At 38.7% G+C, this 27,052-nt stretch overlaps 1 protein-coding gene across 9 annotated transcripts in view; it reads right to left on the reverse strand.

Annotated features, from left to right (window-relative positions):
- Window positions 1–27,052, reverse strand: part of GPHN (gephyrin) — a 263,681-nt gene that overhangs the window by 61,490 nt on the left and 175,139 nt on the right. For 5 of the 9 annotated variants that reach the window (XM_081313740.1, XM_081313739.1, XM_081313736.1 and 2 more), the window contains one exon: window positions 7,023–7,079. The exons of 3 other annotated variants lie outside the window; for them this stretch is intronic. In XM_081313740.1, the coding sequence (XP_081169866.1) occupies window positions 7,023–7,079 (57 nt within the window). Of the gene's footprint in view, window positions 1–4,487; window positions 4,560–7,022; window positions 7,080–27,052 lie in introns of all 9 variants that reach the window. One more of the 9 variants, XM_081313742.1, reaches the window with a different exon arrangement.

A 27,052-nucleotide genomic window follows, 5' to 3' on the forward strand; every position in this document is an offset into this window, starting at 1 on the left:
AAAATCATACTGACTAAAACTTATAAACATTGTTCCGTCTGTGTATAATTTCACTAGGCAATATAGGAATCTTATTTGTGAAGTCTGATAAAGTTTGAAGCCAGACTTTGTGAAGTTTGCACAATTGATGTAACATGTAAAGTTGCATACCAATTTCTGCATCTTTAACTAAATTTTAAGTCATATGTTATCTGATCAATAAAAATGTTAGGTGACTAATATGTGATGACGTGAATTGAAAAGGAAACATTTGAAGAGATAAGGGCAAAATGTAAAACTCACTACTAGAATAGAAGGGAGACGTGGTCACAGTAGTGCTGATCTATTCTGAAGGCATGTGTTCATAAGATAGTGCTGGGATGCTGCTGCATTATTGGCTATCTTTCATGCTTTTGAATACCTCCATGTAGCCAGCAATGGATCAATGTTTGATCACTGTAGGGAGGGGGATGGGGAGTGGTTGTAAAATCTTTCTGTAAAGATTATTTGAATCCTCGGGGATGAGAAACATAGAGCTTTAAGTTGTGTGGGGGATGTTCTTCCATTCTGATAATAAGAAGGATTAGAATGTTTTCTTTTTTTAAGCTAAGTAGCTGCATCTAACTGACAGCTTGGATATGCTTAGTAATCTGACTACTTTTCTATTCATAAATCTGACCAAAATTTTATAGGAAAATTATTAAATAATGAAAGAGAAGAAGAAATGTAGTAATAACCAACTCCAAAGATGATTCTGGTGGACCCATCCCTCTCCTGTTCACCCCACTCCACAAGACCATTACTAACAACAGTCCTGAACAAAGAACCCCTGAAGACAGAAGGGAAAAGGTAGATGTCACTGATCAAGGCATCTGCTCAGCTAAACTCTTCCCACAACTCCAAAAGCTACACAAAGAGTTCCTTCATGGCAGAGGTCCCCAATCCTTTGGGCACCAGGGACCACTTTGGTGAAGAGAGATTTTTCCACAGAACGGAGGGTGCGTGGTTTTGTGTGCTGCCTGCATCCTGTGGATGGGGCTTTGCTTGTTTGTGTGGACCAGTTGCTGGCATGCAATGGCCCAGTACCAGTCCACAGACCTGGGATTGAGGACCCCTGCCTGATGGGAAGATTCTGTAATTTTTTAAAAAAATTTAAAATTTACTATAATGTTTATACTGAATGTTAGCTATCTTGAGAGTATTGTTATCCTGAAAATTGGAAGATAATATTAATCTACTGAAACTTCTGGGAATTTTGCTCAATTATTATTCCCCCACTCCTCTATCTGTGAGGAATGAAGCTGCAATGAATTTCTAAATGGAATAGCTGAGAGAATTCATTCTGAAAACTGGGTAGAGATTTACTTACATGCAAACAAAAGATACCTTCTAATTCCATTAAAGTAAGTAAATTTGTAACACCTAAGAAGACATTTTGGAATGAATTAGGCCAAACAACCTGGATAACAACCTGAATGAGATGAGGAAGGGCGGGATATAAATGGAATTAAAATAAATAAATAAATAAATAAATAAATAAATAAATAAATAAATAAATAAATAAACAGCTCATATGATTCCTGAATACAGTGCTGCTTATAAAAGTTATATCAGTAGGCAGAAGCATTCATTCATTCATTCATTCATTCATTCATTCATTCATTCATTCATTCATTCCACCATAGTTCTGTTATGAACCTTGAAAGCGAACATAATAAAAAAAATCCTGGGTAAGGATTAAAAAAAAAGAAAAAAGAAGGAAAGGATACATGGTAAACTAAAAAAAAAATCCAGTGAAATGAGACACATTTCACTTCCATGATCATTTATAATCAGTCAACAAGATAGTAAACTGAGATGATGGCTTCTCAATTTATAAGTGCTCTTGGAAGGGTTCGGATTTAAACTATTTTCTAAAGATCATCAGCACATCTAATTTCCACTGGGAAGCTGTTCCAATGGATAAGTGATGCCAACCTAAGGTAGTGCCTCCTAGTTCATCTCCTCTCATTTTCCAAGGGCATTATTAGCTGTCTTCTTAATTGTTGGCAGGCAACTTTCTAATTGAGGAATGCAATTCCAGGAAACCTAACTGCCAAATCATATAGAAATCTGGAGTTAGCTTTATGCCTTAGGCAGCGAAAGGAAGCTTTAGCTACACATCTCTTAGACCAGAGGTCCCCAACCTTTTGGGCACCAGGGACCGGGTATGTGGAGAGGTTTTTCTGCGGACCGGTGGGGGTGTGGTTTTGTGTGCTGCCCACATCCCATGGATGGGGCTTTACTTCTTTGTGTGGACCATTTGCTGGCATGCCATGTCCCGGTACTGGTCCATGGACTGGGGGTTGGGGACCTCTATCTTAAACTATTGCAGAAGTTAGGAACCTTTTCAGACCCAACAGACAATTCACAAGAGTTAAAATTTAGTGATATTTTGCAATCATGAAGAATTCCATTTTTTACCAGCATTTTTATTTATTTTGTGGAGCTGCAGGCACTATTAAAGATACAAAATATGTCCTGGATCCAGATTGTCACTCTAGGACTACTGCGATGCTCTCTTTGATTACTTTTTTCTGAAATAATCTCCAAATGTAACCAAATAGATAGGCTTCCATCACAAATTCATTCATAGTACTTGTAGACCTCTTACTGTCTGATGATGATGTACCTTTGAGTTAGTATTAACTCTTGGCTACCACATAATCTTCTTTCAGGATCTAAATGCCTACGCATTATATAAAATTGTGAAGGATTTATGTATAAGTATCTTATTTATTCATTCATCCAATTTATATGACTATACATTTCACAAACAAGGGATTCTGGCCAGTGTATTGCTGAACTACAATTCCTAGCTTTACCTGACAACTGGCCATATCTGTAGTTCTGTTTCCAAATTACCTAGATTGTAGGAGGATGGTTTGCCAGCATGTTTTCCAAAAATTTAAATATAACTTTAAATCCCAAATCTTTGATCAAAATGTGGAGTAGCTTAATATCATTATTTTTATAATTGTTGCTACCCATATTTTCCCCAAAATAAGATCGGGTCTTATATTAATTTTTGCTCCAAAAGACACATTAGGGCTTATTTCCCAGTTAGGTCTTATTTTGGGGGAAAATATGATACTAAATGCGTCTGTCTGGCTGACGATCTTAACTGTGGCTTATATTGGGGGCAGGGCTTATATTATGAGCGTCTTGAAAAATCATGCTAGGGCTTAATTTCTGGTTAGGTCTTATTTTCAGGGAAACAAGGTATATACTCCTATCTGACATAAGACTTTGGAGAAGTTCTGAAACTCAGGATCAGTACTAAAATTTTCTGCATACATTTATCAATACTATAAATATTACAAAAGTAATTTGGAAATTTTACTTCACAGAAGAAACTTTTGACAGATTTTTATGATCGTATATCGTTAGTTCAGTGTTAATAAATTAACAAATAAAATTATCTAAGACTCACATATTTTAATTATGTTACTATTCTGGACACAAATCTGTGATGTTGTGATCAATATATACACAATGAATAAATTGAACAAATGAATAAGATGTATGGCCATTTTTGTAAAGATAGGAGGCATATAATTAGAGGAAATACGGTTCTGATTAGACTAGTTCTGTCCCAGTTTATTTCATCTATGCAGTTAATTTTTAAGAAATGCACTGAGCCAGTGGAAGGACATTAGGTCAATACCTCCAAATTATAAGATTTGGGCCACACTGGATATTGCACATATTGTATGTGCTTCCTCCAGCCAGTGTTATTTTTCCAACTGACTGACCAGTGGTAAACATAATAGACTCAAACTGCTTTCCCATTGAATAGGAAAAACCTATATAAAGGATGGTGGGCCATAAAGAGAAATCCAATAATACAGTGAGAGATAATGTGTAGTAATCAGGCATGACGTGCACTTATTATTAAATTGTAAAGCTCTAGAGGTGAAACATGAAATATCACAAAAGAGAATGTGATCTAAGTATACTTCTGAGATGTTAAATGTTGTCTAGTATTCACATAATCTACTTTCTGTCTTAACCCCAATCTATTATTCTCCAGATGTCTTATAACTTCAGGTGGCATGGCTACTGCCACTCCTGGTTAGAGATTTATTTATTATTTATTATTAATTTAATTTGTATACCGCCCTTCTCCCGAAGGAGATAGGTTTTGGTGCAACAAAGCTGAAGGAAACCAGGTTCAGAAAATCTGGGCTAGTTTATTTTAGAATTAGGAAACAAATTTCACACAACATTTGAATTTGGAAACAAAAAGTGATTTTTTTAATAGCAGTAAGTCCAGAAAGTAACTAACTGTTGGTCAATCATTTAGGAAAAAAAACACCATTTTACGGTATAAACCCAAATTAGAAAAGGAAACAGAAGAGGTGAAAGAAAAAAGGGAAGAACGATGGGATGAGAAAACAAACCAATCACATTTGGTATTACCAGCCAGCAAAAGTTTATTAAAAATAATTCACCGAGTGAAATCGTACATTTACTCGGAGAGAGCATCCTTTGACATTCCCATGTAGATGATCTCCGAGCTCCTCCAGCTTTCGATGGAGCTATATGTAAACATCAGAAAATGAATTGAAAAAGCCACCCGTTGTCTTTTCATTTTCTTTCTTTCCATTTTTTTTAAAAAGTGAAGATACAGTATCACATTTCTCATAGCCGTTGTAATACATGTAGCATAATACAAAAAGATTAGCCTTTCATTAAGATAAAAACATCATTTAGTTAAAATAACAACTATTTTTTTTAAAGTGTAAATGTTAATTAGAAAATACATATAGTTATAGCTACTGGGTCACTTCTCAATGTTCACATGTTGCTTTCTAACCATCACTGTACTAAACATTTTCAGAGCATTTTAGTACATTTTTAAAATAGAATCCTCATACAATTTCTAAATATTCTTATTCTGATCACTGTGTTATTTCCCATAATAACAAGATTTCTGAGTAATTATCTTTATTTTATCCTTGTATTTTTGGGTCTATGCCAGTAATGGCGAACCTTTTAGAGACTGAGTGCCCAAATTGCAACCCAAAACCCAGTTATGTATCGTCAGGTGCCAGGTGGGTGTGGCCCATTGGGTGGGTGTGGCCCATTGGGTGGGCGCAGCTGCAGTAGTAGCGGCAAACTGGGTGGGACTAAAAAGTTCAATCAATCAATTCCAACTTTGCAAGATCTTTTTTTTCCCCCGTGAGAAGTTGAAATTGATTGATTGAACCTTTTCTCTTTTTTTGGCACACGGTGGTGGAGGCCTAAAGTGAAAAGGTTTTATGAAACCCAGCTGAAGGCCTAGGGACTGGGACGATGGCGCACGTGCCCACAGAGAGGGCTGTGCGTGCCATTTGTGGCATGTGTGCCATAGGTTCGCCACCACGGGTCTATGCCAATGAATTCAAAAACCAAAAATATAAACTTTAAAATACTGTGTTCATATTTTAGCAAGAATGTATAAATTTCTAAAAATACAATTTGGAAACGGATTTCTCATTGACTGTCTAATGTGCATTTATTTATAATGGCTAACCAATTAAATACATTATTTGGCAATTTTTATTTATTTATATAATGTTAATTAATGTACACAATGTATATCTCAATTGCATTACAGTATTAACTCTTTGAAAAAAAATCCTCAGAGAAAGACAGAGGAATGTAATATTATCATTAGTGTAAGTATAGTAGCATTTTTATTTTCATTTTCATTAGATTCATTTTTTGGAATTGAAAATAATAATAATAATAATAATAATAATAATAATAATAATAATAATAATAATAATAATAATTTTATATACCAATTTATATATTATATAATATAAATATATATTATATAAATTCAATTTATATTTATATTTATATGGCAACCATATGCTTAATTACAATTTTGTCCTCCTCTTTATGCTCAGTGCAATGACACTTTTACAGAGAGAAACTCTATTGACCAGTATTAAGAGAAATAGTAAGAAATTCCAAGCTTCTCTTGGAATAAAGGTGATACACACACACCACACACACAAAAGAAAATAATTTTCAAGACAGAAAGCTGAGATGGCAAGAAAGTGCAAAAAAGAACAGAAAGAACTTTGTGCTTCATGTGGTGCAAAACACAAGTGAAGTAATAAAGTGAAATGCTTCAAAATTTATAAATAATAATTACCTATTTATACTGCTGAATATTGTAAGGATACCTATGCTGTGAGCTTTTCAGCATTTTTATAATCCAAGATATTAAAAATATTTCTACTATGTTCATTGATTTGTTAGCCAACTCTATAAGAATGTATAACCTAACATAGCTTAATATACCACACAAGAAGGAATTAGTTTACTAATGTCTGATATTTAATTTTAAAGGGAGTATTTTCAAAGAAATTTCACAAAATCTCTATTTTCCATTTACTTTTAAAGAATAAAATCTAAGAGAAGTACTTTTAAAAGTACTCTATTTTCCAAGTACTTTTAAAGAATAAAATCTAAGAGAACTAATAGAAAACAACAATTTAGTTATCTTTCAAACTGGAAGAAAGTGTTGTGTCTACTTAGATACAATTGAAAGTACATCCATTCAAAATACCTTTTTCCACTTAAAAGGAATCAGACTAACTCCTATTCTGAAATTATGTAAGTTTAAGAAGATGGTAGATTGTGTCTCAGAATCCTTCTCTATCTAGAATGAACAGAATTTGCTACCTTGCCATCTTAATAAGTGTTCATGATTCTACTCCAAAGAAAGGTTAAGGAAGCTAATTTCTTTTGCAGAGGTACAGTATGATTCAGAAATAATAGTTTGGCAACTTTCCTTTCACTGACTAAGTTATGATGGCTCTTGTATAGCACAGAAACAAATAAAAAGTGATCCCACAGTGATTTAAAAAACGTGAAATAAAAATAAGTGGAACGGTGAGAAATATCGAAGTCCAACCCTCTGCCCTCCCTCCCCTCTCTATAAAAAAAAAGATGTGTAGGCTATAGAAGAAAACTTGCAAAATAAAATTTAGAAACATATTTACTTTGAGGGATCCAACTCTACTAGCAACTCCTTTGCTTTCATCCGGGCGTCTAATTTGCTACAATGAGGGAAGATGGATAAAAAAGACAGAAGAATAAAGAAAAAGTAAACTTAAAAAAATTTCCACACAGTCAGTTAGCAGTGCATGCAAGACATTACTTTGACTTTCTGACAAACTTCTAGGGAACAAGGACACAGACTCTTATTTCTGGATCACATTATGACTCGTTTGCTGAATTCTTTCTTTTTTTTTGTAATGATATAGGTACTGAAATTATATACGCTGTATTTACTAATTATTATTTTAATAACACACAGAATGCTGCAAGAGACTGGATTTGATTCATGAAGCATTGACAGAAATATAGCTGAAATGTATGAAATTATGCCATATGCTATATAATTTAAGCACAGACCCGAGAAACCTGCTATTGTAGATTGCGCACTTAGCACTGCTAAATATCATGAGTGACAATTGGCAGAAAAATTTACAGCTGCCCCATGTTAAAATAAAATATCAGACACTGTTCTTAGCTCCCAATTAAATAATTTTGCTGCCCAGCCAGAAAATTTTAATGCCATACCAAATGCTACTTTTTTTTACTACTAGCCTCATTGTGCTTTTCATTACTTAGAAAGTCCTACACTGTGCAAAGCAATTAAGAAATAATTCTGTTGTTGTTTACCAAGAGGTTGGGTTTCTAACAATAAAGTTGAAAACTAAATAGAAAAATATGCATACACACACACACACACACACACACTAGCATAGGATTTTTATTGTATCTGTTTTCATAAAATTTTGGAAACACCCCACCCCCCTAAAAGTGTAAAGGCTAACATTTTGTATGGTATATCACAACTTGAAGGAGTCAAACCTACATAGAAATGGTGAAACATTCTCACTGGAATGGGATGGATAACAAATAAGGTAGCATAATACCAAAACCACAAGTTGATCCTGAATCCTAGAATTTCTGAGAATATTTTGACAAAGTGGAAACTTACAACTAAAACTGAAGTTCACATCTCAGAAAAAGGATGGTTTTGCTTACTACTAATAATAATTAGGTAGATGGGGACTGCAATCATTTTGCTAAACAACTTATGATGGATTTTTTTTCTGATTTAGTATATCTGTGCCTTAATTCCTCATTTATAAAACTGAAGCATTTAATCATATATATATATCTTTATTACATACTAAGAGACTATAGATATATGTAAGAAATAAGATGAAAAAGAAATCCGGAGGAGAAAAGGTTCATTATTTTATTTCAAATAGTACTTTCTTAATTTCTCTTCTTCAAGGATAACTATGTTAAAGAATATAGAAAGGGTGTAATTTAATATTTACTTACAAAAAACTATACATTACAATTACACATGTAAACAATGGGATTCATATCAAAAGTGTATTAAGGTTTTTTAAAATAATTCCACTTGAGATAAAGCAGGGGTGTCAAATGCATGACGTCACGTGACGTATTGCAACTCTTTTCCCATTGCTGGCAATGGGGTGGGCGCGGTTTTGTCATGATGCATCTGGCCCGTGGGTTGGCAGTTTGACACTCCTGAGATAAAAAATATATAGGTATTGGCACTGAAGCCTCAAAATATGGAAAGATAGGCTGAAGATTGTGTTTCAAAAGTAAATTGATCTCTATTAATAATGGGAAATAATGGGAAGATTTTAAATTAATCCAAATAATTCATCCTTCTTCAAGTAGTATTGTATAATAGAAAGAGACAGCAAATGTGCAAGAAGCAGCTGTTTGAATGGAAAAATCCATTAATGTACTATTTTCCATTACTAATTTGGAAATATGTCAAGTTAAAAGAAATAACACACCATTTTTTTAATAACACCAAGTTACTTGGCCTCAAATCTTGCAAATGAATAAAAGGCATATAGCCTCTGGCATCTCAGATAGAAAATAAACAGGACCATGGCAACTTTTTTCATCAGGTTAAGCCAGAAATAGATTTAAAGGCATCATTAAGGTGCTACATATATTGTATTTAGATAGATGGGATCAGACAGTTGCCACCATGTATGCATTTGAATAGAATAGAGCTGGAAGGGACCTTGGAGGCCTTCTAGTCCAGCCCCCTGCTCAAGCAGGAGAACCTATACCATCTCAGACAAGTGACTGTCTAGCCTCTTTTTAAAAATCTTCAGTGATGGAGCGCCCACGATTTCTGGGGGCAAGCTATTCCACTGGTTAATTGACCTCACTGTCAGGAAGTTTCTCCTTAATTCCAGGTTGCTTCTCTCTTTGATCAGTTTCCAACCATTGTTTCTTGTCCTGCCCTCTGGTGCTTTGGAGAACAGTTTGACGCATTCTTCTTTGTGGCAGCCCCTCAAATACTGGAATACTGCTATCATGTCTCCCCTATTTCTTCTTTTCTTTAGACTAGTCAAACCCAAGTCCATACATTTGTACTTAAGTAAAAGATGATTTAGAAAGCAGAAGATGAATTTCCCTAAATTAGGAATATAAAATGTATTCATTTTTTTTCTACAGTTCTGCACTTAGAATGTTACTAACTGCAAATAATACACATGAAAACATAAACCTCAGTCAAGGCATATGGACAAGACAGAGAAAAAAAATAATGTAAGAATTACTTACCTTTAAGATAAAATTTTATGGTACATCTACTTCTGCATACTGTAGCACTCCTTCACTTTGTATCCTGTTAATTGGTTAATCTCCTTTATTAGAGTTGTAAACCATTGATTACCATTGTTTTTGATAGCTATGATTATTTGTTGCTAATTTGTTCCAGATGCCACCCAAAAGCCCGAAAAAGATAGAAAAAGCTCAGCCACTCTTTTCCTTCCTTGCATCAATGGATGGGGGCTTAAGAATGATTAATGCCCTGATTGCTTCTATTCAATTGTCAGTCAGTATTAGAATGTATGCAGTTGAGAGCAGGATATGGATCTCTTCCCATCATTCTGTGAGACCTAGGTAACAGTTTTTACTAATCTAGAAAAAGATCTGGGGTTCTGTTAGAATTACACTTACTTCCTTGATATGTGTAGTTTGCACTTTCCATTATTTTTTTTTATTATTAAAGAGTTTTACAATATTTTACAATATATCCCCAAATCCCTCCCACCCCAACCCCCCACTTCCCCACCCCACTTCCCAGAGCTAAATACAGGATTATAGTTACAACAATCATATTCTAAATAAAAATTTACACAATATACAATCAACCAAATTCGTACTGCGCTTTAACTCTCTCTTAGCATAACTACTAACAATAACAATATCCCACTAAATTCTACTCATACGCTAAATGGAACTTTTTGGTCCCATATTTGTTTTCAATATAATTTATCCATCTCCTCCAAACTGAAATATATCTCTCCTGTGAGTGATCCTTTAAATAAGCAGAAATCTTGGACATTTCTGCAAGATTAGAAACTTTAAACACCCATTCTTCTACCGTGGGCAGATTGTCCTTCTTCCAATATTGTCCCACCAGTAACCGTGCTGCCGTTATCATATTCAACATAAGATTAGTCTCTTTGACATCACAATTTACAACAATACCCAGTAAGAACAATTGCGGGGAAAACTTTATCTTCCTCTTAAAAATCTTTTGAATGTTCCACCAAATTTTAATCCAGAAGGCTTTTATGTTTCTACAAGTCCACCACATGTGGAAATAGGTAGCTTCTAAGCTACCACACCTCCAACACTTAGACTGCAGATTAGGATACATGTTGGACAACTTCTTGGGATCCAGATGCCATCTATAAAACATTTTGTAAAAATTTTCTCTTAAATTTTGAGCCTGGGTAAATTTAACATTTCTGACCCAAATTATCTCCCAGGTGTCCAACGAGATTGGTTCCTGAATATTTTGTGCCCACTTTATCATGCAATCTTTAACCAATTCCGTTTCCGAATCCAATTCAATTAAAGCATTATATATCCTCTTTATATGTGCACATTTTGGATCTCTAATTTGCTTTACTAAATTTTGATCTGTAATTGTGATACCAACCTTTTGATCTGACTTCCACCTAGCTTTCAATTGGGTATATTGAAACCAAGAGTAATTTATGTTTTCTTGTCTTAACTCCTCTGCTGATTTAAGTTGCCAATCATTCCCTTGCAATTTGAGTAGTTCCTTATAAGAAACCATATCCATACTCACTCCCATAGATACACCCTCTATCGCGTGTCCAGGAATTCCCCAAATCGGTATTTTATAATTTAACTTATTATAGTACTTTTTCCAGACACGCAGTAAAGCACTTCTAAGAATATGGGATTTAAAAGCCCTGTCTACCTTCTTATCATAAAGTAAGTATGCATGCCATCCATATACCAAATCCCATCCCTCAAGATGAAGTATTCTCTTGTTAGTTAAATTAAGCCAATCACTAACCCAGGTCAAAGCAGCCGCATCATAGTACAATTTCAAATTCGGCGCCTTAAGTCCCCCTCTTTCCCTGGCATCCTGTAAAATCTTGAATTTAACTCTTGGTTTTTTCCCCGCCCAGATAAATTTGTTAATACCCTTCTGCCATTGATCAAGGTTGGCATCCTTTTTCAGTATAGGTATCATCTGAAACAGAAAGAGGAACTTTGGTAGAACATTCATTTTAACAACTGCAATTCTTCCCAGTAGTGATAATTGTAATTTTTTCCAATTATTTAAGTCCCTTTGTACCTTCAACCATAGTGTTTCATAATTATTCTTATACAATTTTACATTTGAGGCTGCAATATGCACTCCTAGATATTTAACCTTCTTCACTATTTCAAAACCTGTTAAGTTAGATAACATATCCCTTTCACTCGTAGATAAATTCTTGGATAATATCTTAGTTTTATTACTGTTCACCTTAAACCCAGAAACCTTACCATACTGAGTTATAATTTCCATCAAGTCTACAACCGACTGTAGCGGTTGGGATACTGTCACAACCAAGTCATCAGCAAAAGCTCTCAGTCTATAATCATTCTGTTTTATTTTAATTCCCTTTATCAAAGAGGACTCTCGAATTTTAATTAGTAAAATCTCTAATGTTAAAACAAACAATAATGGTGATAGGGGGCAGCCCTGCCTTGTACCTTTTTCAATTCTAAAAGTCTCTGTTAATCCCCCATTAACTATAATTTGTGCAGTTTGTTGTTGATATATAGCTTTAACAGCATGTAGAAAACCTTCTCCAAAATTCATCTCCTCAACAACTCTTAATAAAAACTGCCAATTCAATTGGTCAAAGGCTTTCTCTGCATCCAAAAATATCAGTGCTGCGGAGACTTGGTTGTTCTTATCCAAATATTCAAGCAAGTTAATAATTTGTCTTACATTATTTTTCATATACCTCCCAGATATAAATCCCGATTGGTCACTATGAATCATTTGTTTCAAAACTTGCATTAATCTATTAGCCAATACTTTAGCAAAGATCTTATAATCTGTATTTAAGAGCGATATAGGTCTATAATTTTTAGGTTGGGTAAGATCTTGATCCTCCTTTGGGATCAACGATACAAAAGCTGTCCTCCATGATGGAGGAACTGCGCCTCCAGTCTGAATTTCATTAAACAAAATCTTTAAGGGTTCAATCATTTCAGGCAGCAACTTTTTATAATAAATTGCTGTTAATCCATCTGTTCCTGGAGTTTTGCCCAATTTCAACTGTTTAATAGCTAAAGAAATTTCTTCTGGTGTAATTGGGCAATTCATCTCAAGTTGTTGTTCTTGTGAAAGTCTTGGAAAATGAGCTCCCTGTAGATACTTATCTATATCTAGAGCTTGTATATTCTCTTTAGAATATAATTTCGAGTAAAAATCTAGGAAACTCCTCTTAATCAAATTTTGTTGGTAGACTTCTTTTCCTTTATATTCTATTTTGTCTATAGTACGTAATTTCTGTTTCTTCCTTAATTGATAAGCCAGCCATCTACCAGGCTTATTAGCGTTACAGAAAGTATTGTGTTTGGCATAACGCAAATTAGTTGCTACTTGATCAGCCAATAGCATATTAAATTGTTCTTTCAATAAATGTATTGAGATCTTTAAATTATTATCCAATGGATTCAAAATAAACTTTTTCTCTTTAGTTTTAATCTCTTCCTCGATATCTAAACGTTTTTGCACTTGCTTACGCCTATAAGCATTATTCATATAAATCAAAACCCCTCTCATATAGGCCTTACTAGCATCCCAAACCATTTCCATCGAAGTACTTTTATGCATATTCGTGACAAAAAATTCTTTCATATGTTCTCTACATTTCTGCAAGAACAAGTCATTTGTAAATAAGTTCTCATTCAGCCTCCAGGATCTCCTACTAGTGTCTTCAGTAAAGAGCTCCAGCCAAACAGGACTATGGTCAGACATTGTCCTAGGGAAAATCTTAACATTCTTAACCGAGGAGGAAAGGTCAGTAGTAATCAAAATGAAGTCAATCCTGGAAAAAGATTTGTGTCTATCCGAAAAAAAAGTAAAATCCCTGTCTTTCATATTCCTTTCCCGCCATACATCTCTTAATTCCAGATCTTCCTTCAAATCAAAAAAGGCTTTAGGCAATTTTGAGTTACAAAGGGTTTTAGAAGACCCCTTCTTGTCTTCAGATGGCACCAAGACCCCATTCCAATCCCCCATCATAATAACAGATTTGTAATCCAGTTCAATTAGCCTTTGGTGTAAGAATTTAAAATTTTTTTGCTGTTGTTGATTTGGAGCATATAATCCAATAAGAAGAACTTTCTTTCCTTGTAATGTTAATTCAATACTAACATATCTCCCTTGCTTATCTGATTCAATCAATCTTGCCGAAAAGTCTTTTCTTAAGTAAATAACCACTCCAGCCTTCTTGTCCGGAGCAGAAGATGCAAAATATGTTCCCAATCGGGAATTAGTCAAATATTTTTGATCTCTTAATGCAATATGTGTCTCTTGTAAACAAACAACGTCATTTTTATGTTGTTTCAAATAAAAAAATACTTTCTTTCTTTTCTGTGGTGAATTTAGCCCGTTAACATTCCATGTCAGGAACTTCACCATCTCTGGTGACCATGAGCCTTTGGAACATGGCCTGAAGATCAGCTGTTGCTCTCTTAGGACGTGCTCCTCCCACGGGCTCTAAAACAGTCGCATCTTGCGTAGCTGAACCAGTTGCAGGCTTCTGTTTTTGTTCCTTTTCCATACGCTTATGTGCAGCTCTTGTCATCCTCTGTTTTTTTGGGTCTTCCTTTAATATCAAATTCTGCTCTATGGCCTCCGGTTTCTGGATCTCCTCAGGGGGCAGTAACATTGCCCCTTCACTCAATTGTTTATCATCTTGTCTAGCTTCTGTTCTCTTAATTCGGGGAGATGGTGGTAAACCTGCTTTCAGGACCTTAGTGTAGAAATCTTTTGCTTTTAAGATTGTATCCAGTCTGTATCTGGTCCCTGCATAATTTACCACAATTCCAATAGGAATTTCCCATCTGAACTGGACTTGTCGCTTCTTAAGCTCATCAGACAAAAAGGCAAAGTCTTTCCTCTTTCCAAGAATTTTTGAAGGTATCTCCTTTAAGATCATAATATCTTGGCCTGCAATCTGGAATTTTTCCCGATAAAAGGCCTGGATAATAGAATTTCTAGTTGATCTCCTGGAAAAATAGATCACTACATCTCTAGGTAGACTTTTTTGCCTAGCAATCCAGGAGTTAACTCTAAATATCTTATCCATTTCCTTAAGTAATTCTTCAGGTTCCCATTTCAAAACAGGAGCCACTGCTTGTGCTATTTCCCATTCCAGATTTTCTTTAGGATTCTCTTTGAGGCCTCTAATACGCAAAGCAAACTCCATGCTCTTATACTCTAATATAGTGACCTCATCCCCTGTTCTGTCAATCTTGGCCTCTGCTCTATCAACCTTCTGCTCAGCATCAGTAATTTTATTTTCCAAGTTCTCCACATACTCCATAACTGAATCCACCCGAGCATCCAGGCGTTCTATATGTGCAGCTAAGCCCTGGAGTGCAAGCACTATATCTTCCCTCATCTGGTTGTTTTGATTCTTTATTTCTTGTTGCAGAACTTGCGTTGACTGCATCACAACTTGCTGGATGTCTGTCAGTGTAAATGCAGGAGGTGGGGGAGAGGGTGGTTGTACTGTAGGTTTCATCGAAGTCTGCCCTGCAGTTTGTGGCATAGGTGAGGAGATAGCGTTCTTAGAAAGCGGGGGCCCTCCCCCACGTTTTGCAGCCATCTCTTAAGTTTCAATTTCCTCTGTCACCCAGCAGAATCAAAGTTCAGGAAGAAAAGGAAAAAAAAAAGTAACAATTCTCCCAGAGTTCTTAACTTTCAATAAGAAGAATAGGGAACAGGCTTTCAAATACACAAAATCAAACACACAAAATCCAATACTGAATAGAGTCAATTGCGAATTGTATCTCTTGCTTTGTAGCAAAATATAACACTTTTCAAACACAGTCACTTCACACAGGAGAGAAACACTTCAGCGCCATTTTCACTCCATTTCACACTTGAAGCTTGAAGAAGATAATGAAACTGAGTTAAAGTTAAGATCCAATTTAAAAATCCAGATCTTCCTGCTTTGCTCTGCCTGCTTTTCAAAATACTCACAGTCCCCTCTAAGCAGCAGGTGCAGTTGTCGCGTCTTGTTACACTCCTTTTGGAGCGAAGACGTCCTGGGAGCGGAGAAAGCCTGGGCTCCGAGGGAGCTCACCCTTTTATCCCCCAAACTACTTGGGAGGATCGTATGGGGGCTCTACCTCTATCCAGGCAGGCTCGCCTCTCCCTCTTCTCCCGAAGAAGAAGCTCCAGTGCCGCGGAACAGCTGGTTTTGCTGCCTCCGGGCGTTTTGACGCTTCGCAGGATCGGGCGGCTTCAGAACGCCGCCATTCGAAGCGGCAGCGCTGCCGGAAGTCTGCACTTTCCATTATTGTCCATCTAGTTAAGTCACGTTTTATATGAACATATCAATATTAGATTTTTAAATAATATAACAGTGTTGCCTAACTTTCAAACTGTTATTATTTCCTTGGATGAGAAAGCATTTGATGGTCCACTGAGAGTTTTGTGGGTAAATTATGGATGATTCCTCTGCAAGCTGCTACCTTCGTTTCTATACATAAACGAAGCTTAGTATTTGTATCGTCTCTCTGCAAGACAACATATAAGGTAAAGGTAAAGGTTCCCCCGCACGCACATGCGTGCTAGTCGATTCCAACTCTAGGTTCCGACTCTAGGGGGTGGTGCTCATCTCCGTTTCAAAGCCGAAGAGCCAGCGCTTGTCCGAGGACGTCTCCGTGGTCATGTGGCCGGCATGACTAGACGCCAAAGGCGCATGGAACGCTGTTACCTTCCCACCATAGTGGTCCCTATTTTTCTACTTGCATTTTTACATGCTTTTGAACTGCTAGGTTGGCAGAAGCTGGGACGAGTAACAGGCGCTCATTCTGCTACGCGGCACTCGGGATTCGACCCGCCAAACTGCCGACCTTCCGATCGACAAGTTCAGCGTCCTAACACACTGAGCCACCGCGTATAGGATGAGCCAAAAGAAAAAAAAGAAAATAAGTATTGGAGAATGGCTGATGGAGCAAAATACCAAGAAAAGACAACTGCAAAATAAGGCTGATAGGGAGATAGGAAAAATATTATAATATTAATGATAGCATATTCTTTAGGGAACTTAAACTGGAGATCATCTACCTGCTTCCTTTCTGATTAAAGAACAGCTAGGCTGTAAAATCTAAGGGTTTGGGGAAAAGGACAGCAACGATGGGATTTGATTAATTATGGATTTTTCTAAAGTACATGTTTTATAGTGGTTAAAGCATCAGGAAAGAAATTGGTAGGCTCTGAGTTCTAGTCGTCCCTTGGGCACAAAGTCAAATGGGTGGCCTTGGGCCAGTCACTTTCTCCAGTCCTAAAAAAGAAGCAATGGCAAACCATTTGTGAAAAGCCTTGCCAAGAAAACTGCAGGGACTTGTCCCAGCAGTTTCTGAGAATCGGATGTGACTGAAGGGAAGGGAAAAATTTTTATTACATCTCTCAGCAACATGTAGAATCTTAAAGTTAAAGGCAGAAAATCCAAATTACAGTGTAGTGATCCTGTATCCAGTGAATACATCCACCATTGTGTAATTGTTTCTGAATGAATTTTTCTTATATTTTTTCCTAATATTCAAGTGGAATCTGCCTTCTTGTAATTTAAAACCATTATTCTGTTCTGATTAAAATCATTGTTCTTGATTTGTTCAAGAGAGAACAAATCTTTTCTGGAATTTGAAGAGTTCTATTATAATTCTGTTTGATCAATTTTTCTCAAGGCTAAATATATTTCGTCCTCTTAATCTTTCAGTAGAAGGCTTAGTTTCCAGTCTCTTGATCATCTTAATTGCCTTTTCTGTGGCCACTTTGATATCCCTGAATTGTTCTTAAAGTCTAAAAGGACACAATATTTAGGGTGGGATCTGACCAATACTGTAAAAGTGATTAACTTGATAAGGGCAATGTTATGGAATGTACCATGAGCTCTCTAAAGCATTCAACAATTTATTTCATAATATACTTATTAATAAAATGGTAAATACGTACTGGCTTAAATGAATTCATAAATCCTGAATTATTGTAGAAAAGAGTGCTCATAAATGGTTCTACATCAAGAATACAAATTAGATAACTATATAATCAAACTAAATAATCTTTGAGGTACCTTCCATCTATATGTTATTAAATTTTATGGTATTTAATTTCATAGATGTTGAATTTTACCCTATGTTCCATAAGCTTCAGGGGCTGCAGGTTTGCTTCCAGGTGCAATTCAAGGTCTTGGTTATCACACTTAAAGGCCATGGCATGAGTCCTGGCTATCTGAGGAACGATTTCATCTATACCAGCAGAAGGAGCATATTGTGGACCCTGTCGGTTAAGGAATTTCAGCTGGTGGGTTCCAGGAGAAGAGTGTTTTCTGCTGTGGCACCTGTCTGTTGGAACATCCTGCTCCTCGAGGTGAGATCCATACTCACCCTTCTGATCTTTCACAAGGGCCTGAAGACCTAGCTCTGCCAGTTGACCTCAGACGCCAATGTGCATCATGCTGGAGGTAGCAAGATTAATACAAGACTTCACCTCCACCTGTTCTCATCCTACTCCCTTCCTCCCCATGTTTTTAATTGTAAATTATGACTATTATTATGAGTTTTAATTGTTTTAATGTTTTTATTTGGCTTTTAATGTTTGTAAGCCTCCCAGAGTTGCCTCTAGGCAAGATGGGCAGCGAACAAGTTAAATAAATAAATAAACAGTTATATAAATCAGTCTCCAATAAATTACTTTCTGGGTAGCTTGATGACAATAATAATATGAAAACATAAATCTTGTACTATATATTTTCTGAAAGAAGGAACATCCAGAATTTTGTGAACACTTATTTTTGCAAAAATAGAAATAGTATGGAAAAACCACATGTTTAGTGTGAACAAAAGACTATTGTTAAGTTTAGTAAATTCATTTTCCTCATTGTATTTTTAAAATCTCTAATTAAAATGATATTTTAAATCTTTTAAATCTTTATTATTTACTGAGTGAAGCCTAAAACAGGGAGGATTAAAGGAAGGCAAGTCAGACGAAGATCGCATGTTAAAAAAATAAAGTCCTGACAGAGGATCCTGAAAAGCTTTCTGTTATTCTGTTTCAATGCCAGAGTGGTTGGAGCTCTTTATATCAGGTAACATACTATATAATCATATCATATGTAACATTAGCATAAAGTGCTAAGTTACATATCATCAGGAAAGGTTGTAAATACTGATCAATTAAACCAACTATATTATTTTGACAGTGGGGAAAGAACCTATATATGGGACTGTATAGCAGGAACTCTACCACTGCTAGTCCTAAATCCAGATGAGAAAGGCGGAAAGTGGGGAATTGGGCTAGCAATTCAACCTCAGAATTGTTTTAACTGCTACTGAAGCAATGGGTGCAATCAATGAACTCTTGCTTCCAGAAGTTGTGGGTGCTCCATCACAGGAGTTTTTAAGAAGAGATTGGACAGCCATTTGTCTGAAATGCTATAGGGTCTTCTGCTTGGGTGGGGGGAGTGGACTGGAGGACCTTTGGTATCCCTTCCAACTCTGTTATACTGTTCTGTTATTCTGTTATTCTTACTATGATCCCATGTATCCATCCCACCAAGCACAAAGAAAATCTGGAATGGTACAGGATCTCCTGCCATGGGCAGGGGTTTGGACTAGAAGGCCTCCAAAGTCCCTTCCAATCCTATTGTTCTATGTTTTAAATCTGATCAAAACTGTTAAGAGAATAATAATTGCCCAATGTGCAGGATAGCACAGGAAGTCCTAAATTTAAGTCACCAGGAAAATTTTATAGTCATAATTCAATTTGCTGAGCTTAAATATGCTTGGTCTATATGCATCAGAGAAGTGCAAATACTCAAATAAGCCATTTGTTTTCTAGCATATTCTTCCATATTTGACATGAGACAGAGCTACCTCTTTCTTTGTAAATTAGTGGTAACTTTAAAGATAAAAAGATAAAAGCAAAAAGTCTTCAAAAGAAAAGAAGGAATGATACAGTCTTATTAAGATGTTACCTTTCTGCATAAATGCATAAATATGGATATTGTAGGGTAAAAACCGGCTATAAATAAATATAAAACTAGAATTTGAATGAGTGTTCATTCTGAAAGCTTCACAACATACAAGGCCAAGAACTGCAAGAAATAATTTTAATTAGTGAGATGAATGCAAAATAGTTGTTCTATTCATCTTGGAAGATAAAAACAGATTTTTTCAAGTCAGCTTCCATAAGAAGAGCCACAAATATTACTATAGAATTTGATACACTACGTCTGAAATTTAGTATTTCTCAAAGAAAATATTCTGCATAAAGTAAGTTTATTTTCATTATTAACTCACTAAATATTATAATACCATCATAATTTCAGAACAATAAAAATTGTGATAGTTTTTGTTATAGAAATGGCTAGTACATATAATATTAAGTATATAACAGTAAAAAGTTGAGGCTATAATGTTACTATCTTATTCTACTACACTAAAATGAGTTGGAAATCAGTGCTTTTTTTCTTTTTCCCCTTTCCCCTTTACTTCTTTCTCTTCCCTTCCCCCCTTTTCCTACTATTTTCATTTTCTTTTGTACATCTTGATAAGCTTAATATAATTATTAAAAGGTACAAAAATCTAACAGCTTTGCTTTTCATAAAATCTAGTAACATCTGGAAAAAAAATATTTAAATATGACTGAAGCAAATACAAATTAAGGGAATATATATTCTTATATATTATCAGGGAATATATATTCTTTTAATTCATACATTTTCATATTTCTGAATTAATATGGAATTTTAAAAAGCTTATAGCTAAAGAAAATTATGTAAGAAATTAAATAAAGCAGTGTGTATGGAATATAGGCCATGTAACTTCAGAAATCATTTAAAAATTATTGTCCCTTATCCCAGGTTAATATATTTTAATGTGACTCAAAAAGACTTTTAACAAAAAAGACTATAGGCGAGGTCAGATTCTGAATCTCAGAAAAAGGCAGAATTAGCACCACATATTTATCTGCAGCTTGCTGATATATCTAAATTCTAAAAGTACTTGGATAGCACAACACTATTGTTCTATGATAAATATAGATTTGGAAGCAGCCTATGTGAATAAATATTTAAGTTCTGCATTTCAAGTATCCTGTTTCAACTATTTTTCTATTTAAAGTACAAATAGTCCTTGGGCTACAATGGCAATTGGGATTGGGATTGATTTTGTTAAACAATGTAGTCAAAACAATGCAACGTCCTATGACTGCACTGATTAGCAATCACAATTCTGGGCAATCTAAGTACCATCCAAGATTTTTTGGTATGGCACACAGTGTCCGATAACTACAGGAACAACCTCAGCTGGTTTATGCCATAATCTTTTAGCTTCAATTTTAGATTTTTTTATTTTATTTTATGATCTTCTATTCCACTGTCCCCTAGTATTACCACATCAATTATCCACACTTCCTTCTTTTCAACAACATCTAAATCTGGTGTGTTATGAGCCAAGATTTTTATCTGTTTATATTCAGAAATCCCACAATATTTTAACCTGCTCTTTTTCAACTACTTTTTCAACTATATATTTCCGCCAATTTTTCATTACTGGCACGTTATTTTTTACAATGTTCTAGTGAATCATTTTGGTGACTGTGTTAGATCACGGTTTATAATCAGTTTGTACAATTTGCTTCTTTGCACAATTTGATTTTGAATCATTTGATGATTTTTCAGTTCTAGCCTTGATTGTATTAGTTCAAATAGTGTGCTCTTGGGCAGCCGAAATCAAGCCTTCAGTTTCTTTAGTTAATATTCCAGATATTATCGCTTTACATATATGCATAAAAATGAATATTGTAGGATTAAAACCAGTTATAAATATAAAACTAAAATTTGAACAAGAGTGTTTGTTATGAAAATTTTAAAACATACAAGGCCAAGATTTAAAAACTGCAAGAAATAATTTTAATTAGTGAGATCAATGCAAAATACCTGCTGTATTCATCTTGGAAGACAACAACAAATTTTTTAAGTCAGCTTCCATAAGGACAGCAACAATTATTAATATAGAATATCAGAAACACTAAGTCTGAAATTAAGCATTTCCCAAAGAAAATATTGTGTATATAGTAAGTTTATTTTCATGTTCATACCTGTACATTCAGTAATTGCATGCTTGTATTTTGGTTGATTATTTTACATAATCAGCTGATGCATGCTTTTTCTTCTATCAGTCTGTTTCTACGGAGCAGTTATAATTTATCAATATTATTGCAGGAATGTAACACATAGTGAATAGTCAGCAGTTTTCTTGTTTTCCAGTCCAGATCGTCCAGTTCAGCCTGTGTCCAGTTAATAATTCCAGCAGTTTCTATTGAATCACAAGGTATGGCCTGGGTACTGATGGCTTTGATGGTGTTTCCACTGTTCAATTTTGTTTTTAGTACCTTTCTTATTTTCTTACTTGGATATATTTCTTTATTAATCATATTTTTAACTTATCCATGCTTGATGTTACCCAACTGTTAAATGCCCATATACTAAAAGGCCTCATCTTGATGGCGTTTGATCATTTGACTATTTGGCATTCCAATTCCGTTTATTTCAATTTCATTACTGTTCAGTTCCATTACTGCTACTGTAACACATTTCTCTAAGTCAAATTCCATTGCTCTATCTGTGCTAAAAATTCTTAAGGTATTTGTCAATGGATTTTGATTTCTGATTTTCCAGAAATCATTAAATCATCCATCTAAAGCAAGTATGAGATCTTATTGGTATACTTTGCTGTTTTGTAGATAACATCATTATTATTTATTTAATTTATTATCATTTCTATACCGCCCTTCTCCCGAAGGACTCAGGGCGGTGTACAGGGCAAGAATAAAACACAGAAATTTACAAAAATTAAAAAATAATTAAATGCATGCCCGATTAAAATACAATTGATACATAATAAAAACCCCAATAAAAATGATAAAAACCCCACCAATCCCCCCTCAGGCCAGGCCGGCTTGCTCGAACAAGTATGTTTTCAGATCGCGGCGAAAGGAGCGCAGATCGGGCGCCGTCCGGAGCTCAACCGGTAACTGGTTCCATAGCTCCGGGGCGCCCACAGAGAAGGATCTCCCCCTGGGGGCCACCAGACGGCATTCTCTGACCGGTGGCACCCTGAGGAGGCCCTCTCTGTGGGAACGCACAGGGCGCAGGGAGCTTGATGCCGGCAGCAGATGTTCCCTGAGGTACTCCGGCCCCATGCCATGGAGGGCTTTGAACGCCATTACTAGCACCTTGAATCTCACCCGGAAGACAACTGGCAACCAATGCAGCTCACGGAGCAGAGGTGTCACGTGGGAGTATCGGGAAACTCCCAACACAACTCTCGCGGCTGCATTCTGTACCAGCTGGAGCCTCCGGGTGGTCCTCAAGGGAAGCCCCATGTAGAGGGCGTTGCAGTAGTCTAGACGAGAGGTCACGAGCGCGTGAGTGACCGTGCATAAATCATCCCGGCTTAGATAGGGCCGCAACTGGCGCACCAGGCGAACCTGGGCGAAAGCCCCCCTAGTCACGGCCACCATGTGATCTTCCAAGGTAAGCCGCGAATCTAGGAGGACTCCCAAGTTGCGAGCCCTATCTACGGGGGGTAATAATTCACCCCCCATAGAAAGAGATGGAATATCCGAATAGACCCGGGATGAAGGTATGCAAAGCCACTCGGTCTTGTCGGGGTTGAGTTGAAGTCTGTTCCTCCCCATCCAGGCCCGAACCGCCTCCAGGCAACGGGACATCACGTTGAGGGCATCACTGGGGTGGTTTGGGGTAGAAAGAAAAAGCTGGGTATCATCAGCGTACTGATGATACCCAACTCCAAAGCCACGAATGATCTCACCCAGCGGTTTCATATAGATGTTGAACAGGAGAGGCGAGAGGACCGACCCCTGAGGAACTCCACAAACGAGAGACCTCGCGGTCGACCTCTGCCCTCCTGTCAACACCGACTGCGAGCGTCCCTGGAGATAGGAGGAGAACCACTGTAAAACCGTGCCTCCCACTCCCAATCCCCTGAGACGCCGCAGCAGGATACCATGGTCGATGGTATCGAAAGCCGCTGAGAGGTCCAATAGGACTAGAACAGAGGAATGACCCCTGTCCCGAGCCCTCCAGAGATCATTCACCAGCGCGACCAATGCCGTCTCCGTGCTGTGCCCGGGCCTGAAACCCGATTGGTACGGGTCTAGATAATCCGCTTCATCCAGGACCAAAGGGAGCTGGTGCGCCACCACACTCTCAACAACCTTCGCAAGAAAGCGAAGGTTGGAGACCGGACGAAAGTTGTTCAATACAGCTGGGTCCAAGGCAGGCTTCTTGAGGAGGGGCCTCACCACCGCCTCTTTCAAGACGGCAGGGAAGCTACCCTCACTCAAAGAAGCTGATATAACTGCCTGGAACCAGCTGCGTGTCCTCTCCCGGGCTGCATAAGTCAGCCAGGAAGGGCACGGGTCCAATAAACATGTGGTGGAGCTCAGTCTCCCCATAATCCTGTCCACTTCCTCCGGAGTCACAGAATCAAACTCCTCCCAAGTGATATCGACAAGACCACCCGCGTCCTGATCGCCAGACTCTGCCCAGTCGGAGTCCAGACCGGTCCGAATCCGAGTGATTTTGTCCGACAGATAATTGTTAAACTCCTCGGCACGACCCTGCAAGGGTTCCTCCCTCGCCTCCTGATTAAGGAGGGAGCGAGTCACCCTAAACAGAGCGGCCGGGCGATTATCTGCGGACGCGATAAGGGTAGCGAAGTGATTAGACCTCGCCACCCTTATCGCAGCGAGATAAGACCTAATATGGGTTCTTAGTCGCAATCGGTCGGATTCGGATCGGCTGGACCTCCAACCGCTCTCTAGGCCCCGTCTCCGGCGCTTCATCTCCCGGAGCTCCGCGGAGAACCATGGAGCTCGACGGGATCTGCATCGGGTCAGGGGCCGCAAGGGTACAACTCGGTCAAGAGCCTCAGTGGCTGCCCTTTCCCAAGCTTCCACTAAGGCATCTGCCGAGCTGTGAGTGGGGGAGGCAGGTGGGGACCCCAGCGCTGCCTGGAATCTCGCGGGGTCCATTAAGCGTCTGGGGCGGTACCATCTAACTGGTTCCACACACCCACGGCGGGGGGTGGCAAAACGGAAGACCAGCCGCAGGAGATGATGATCGGTCCATGACAGGGGCATAATAATTGGGGAGCCCCCACCAAGATCATCTAACCACCGCCCAGATAAGAAAACTAGGTCAAGGGTGTGGCCTCCCTCATGAGTCGGTCCTGAAATTACTTGCGTCAGGTCCATGGCCGTCATGGAAGCCATGAACTCCCGAGCCAACTCAGATGATCCTCCCAGAGATGGTAGATTGAAGTCCCCCAAAACTATAAGTTTCGGGAACTCAACCACCAACCCAGAGAGGACATCGAGAAGCTCAGGCAGGGCTGCTGCTGCGTGACTAGGTGAAAGGTACACCAGCAGCAAGCCCAACTGCGCACCAGGGCCGCATCTCAAGAAGAGAGACTCACAACCGACTATCTGCGGAACGGTGGCCTCCCGCGGAGCTAAGGTCTCCCTCATAACAACAGCCACTCCCCCACCCCTACCCTGAGCCCGAGGCCGGTGTAGCACCCGGAAACCTGGTGGGCAGAGATCAGCCAGAGGAATACCGCCCTCTGGGCCCAACCAAGTCTCCGTGATGCAAGCCAGGTCCGCCTGCTCACCCTCGACCAAGTCACGGACGAGAGGAGCTTTATTAACGACAGACCTGGCATTCAGGTACACCAGCCGGAGCTCAGGAGGCTGCACATCCTCACTCCCGGGACCTCGGGGTAGAACAAGAGGGTCGGAACGCCTCACCGCTTGCAAGTAGCGGAGAGGCCTTCCCTGGAGTCGATACGGCCCTCTGTTCCTGCACCTGCTGCCATTCCCTAACGTCGTGGGAATAGGCATTCCCACGACTTGCCCTGGAGCCCCGGGGGCGACCGACCTCCGCTCCTCCCCTCCGCGATCAATCCCGGCCCTGACCTGAACAATGGTTGCTGGACTGCCCCCCATATCCGAACAACCAAAAGAAGTTCCCACCCCCCTCCCTAACCTCCTAAAAAATTTAACCAAAAAACTAACCAGGGGCCTCCTATTTGGCTTATATCGGAGGCCCCTACCCATGCCCAGCCATCTCTCAGGGTCCCAACACTCGGGCCCTTCATCAAGAGGAGGTGCGACGCTGTAATCAACTTATTGTTTCCTCTGCCTGCTTTGCTCTTTTTGGATGGCCTGGTACTCTTACTGCTGTTGGTGGCCTCGAGGGTTCCTGGGCTAGCCGGTTAATGCCGGTGGATCCCAGTGGAGCCCAGTGGTCCCTTGGAAGATCTATGTTTCCCGTGACACCAGTTGTGACTCTGGTTGGTGCCATTGGATTTGTGGACCTAAAAGAACTAGATAATTTGGAAGACCCCAATGATTGCAGAATTGGCCATGATCAACTTTTTCGAAGGACAGAGCAGCGGAGGATTTGGCCACCTAGTAGTGCAGACTTTGATGATGTAATACACTATTTCATCCCTGCCTTCGGACTGTTCTCTATTGCCATTCACATATCGGCCCCAAAGGATTCAGAGTCCCCTGGGTACTGGCCACAGTGAGAGGGTGGCCTGAACTTACATCTGCTGCCCCTAGAGGTGAGAGCTCTGGGGGACATGCTGTACCCAGGATGGATGTTTCGGACTATTTCCCCCTGGTATAGGCTTTCCAACTGTCGTGAGAGGGCGGTGGTTGGCCTGTCCTGGGGTGACACCCAGCTGAGTGGCAGTGGCTGGGTGGAGGCTCGGGACATCTATTTGCTCTCTGTTTGGTTCCTCCTTAAATCAACTGATTATGGACTGCCTATATCTGGACTGCTTTATGCCTTGTTTTAGGTACTCCTCTACGGACTTGCTCGCCCTCAGGGGTGCTCCCCCTTCCTGGAGGCGGCCCGCCTTTCCAGCCGAGCATAATCTCGAGGAAGGTCCCATCTATTGGGATCCTGAGAGATGGCCGGGCACGGTTATGGGCCTCCGACGTAAACCTAACAGGAGGTCCTTGATTTGTTTTCTGTCAAAATTTTTTTGGGGGTTAGGGAGGAGGGAGGGTTCTTTTTTTGGTTGTTTGGACGAGGGGGGCAGTCCAACTACCTTTGTTCAGGCTAGTGCTGAGGCTGATCGCGGAGGGGAGGAGCGGGGGTCGGCTGCTTCTGGGGCTCCAGGGCCAGTCGTGGGATTGTCCATTCCCACGACGATAGGGAATGGCAGCAGGTGTAGGAACAGAGGGCCGTATCGGTCTCAGGGAAGGCCTCTCCGCTGCTTACAAGCGGTGAGGCACTCCGACCCTCTGGTTCCGCCCCGAGGTCCCGGGAGTGAGGATGTGCAGCCTCCT

The sequence above is a fragment of the Vipera berus genome, assembly GCF_964194415.1.
Source record: "Vipera berus genome assembly, chromosome: 1".
In the NCBI taxonomy this organism is placed as follows: Eukaryota; Metazoa; Chordata; class Lepidosauria; order Squamata; family Viperidae; genus Vipera; species Vipera berus.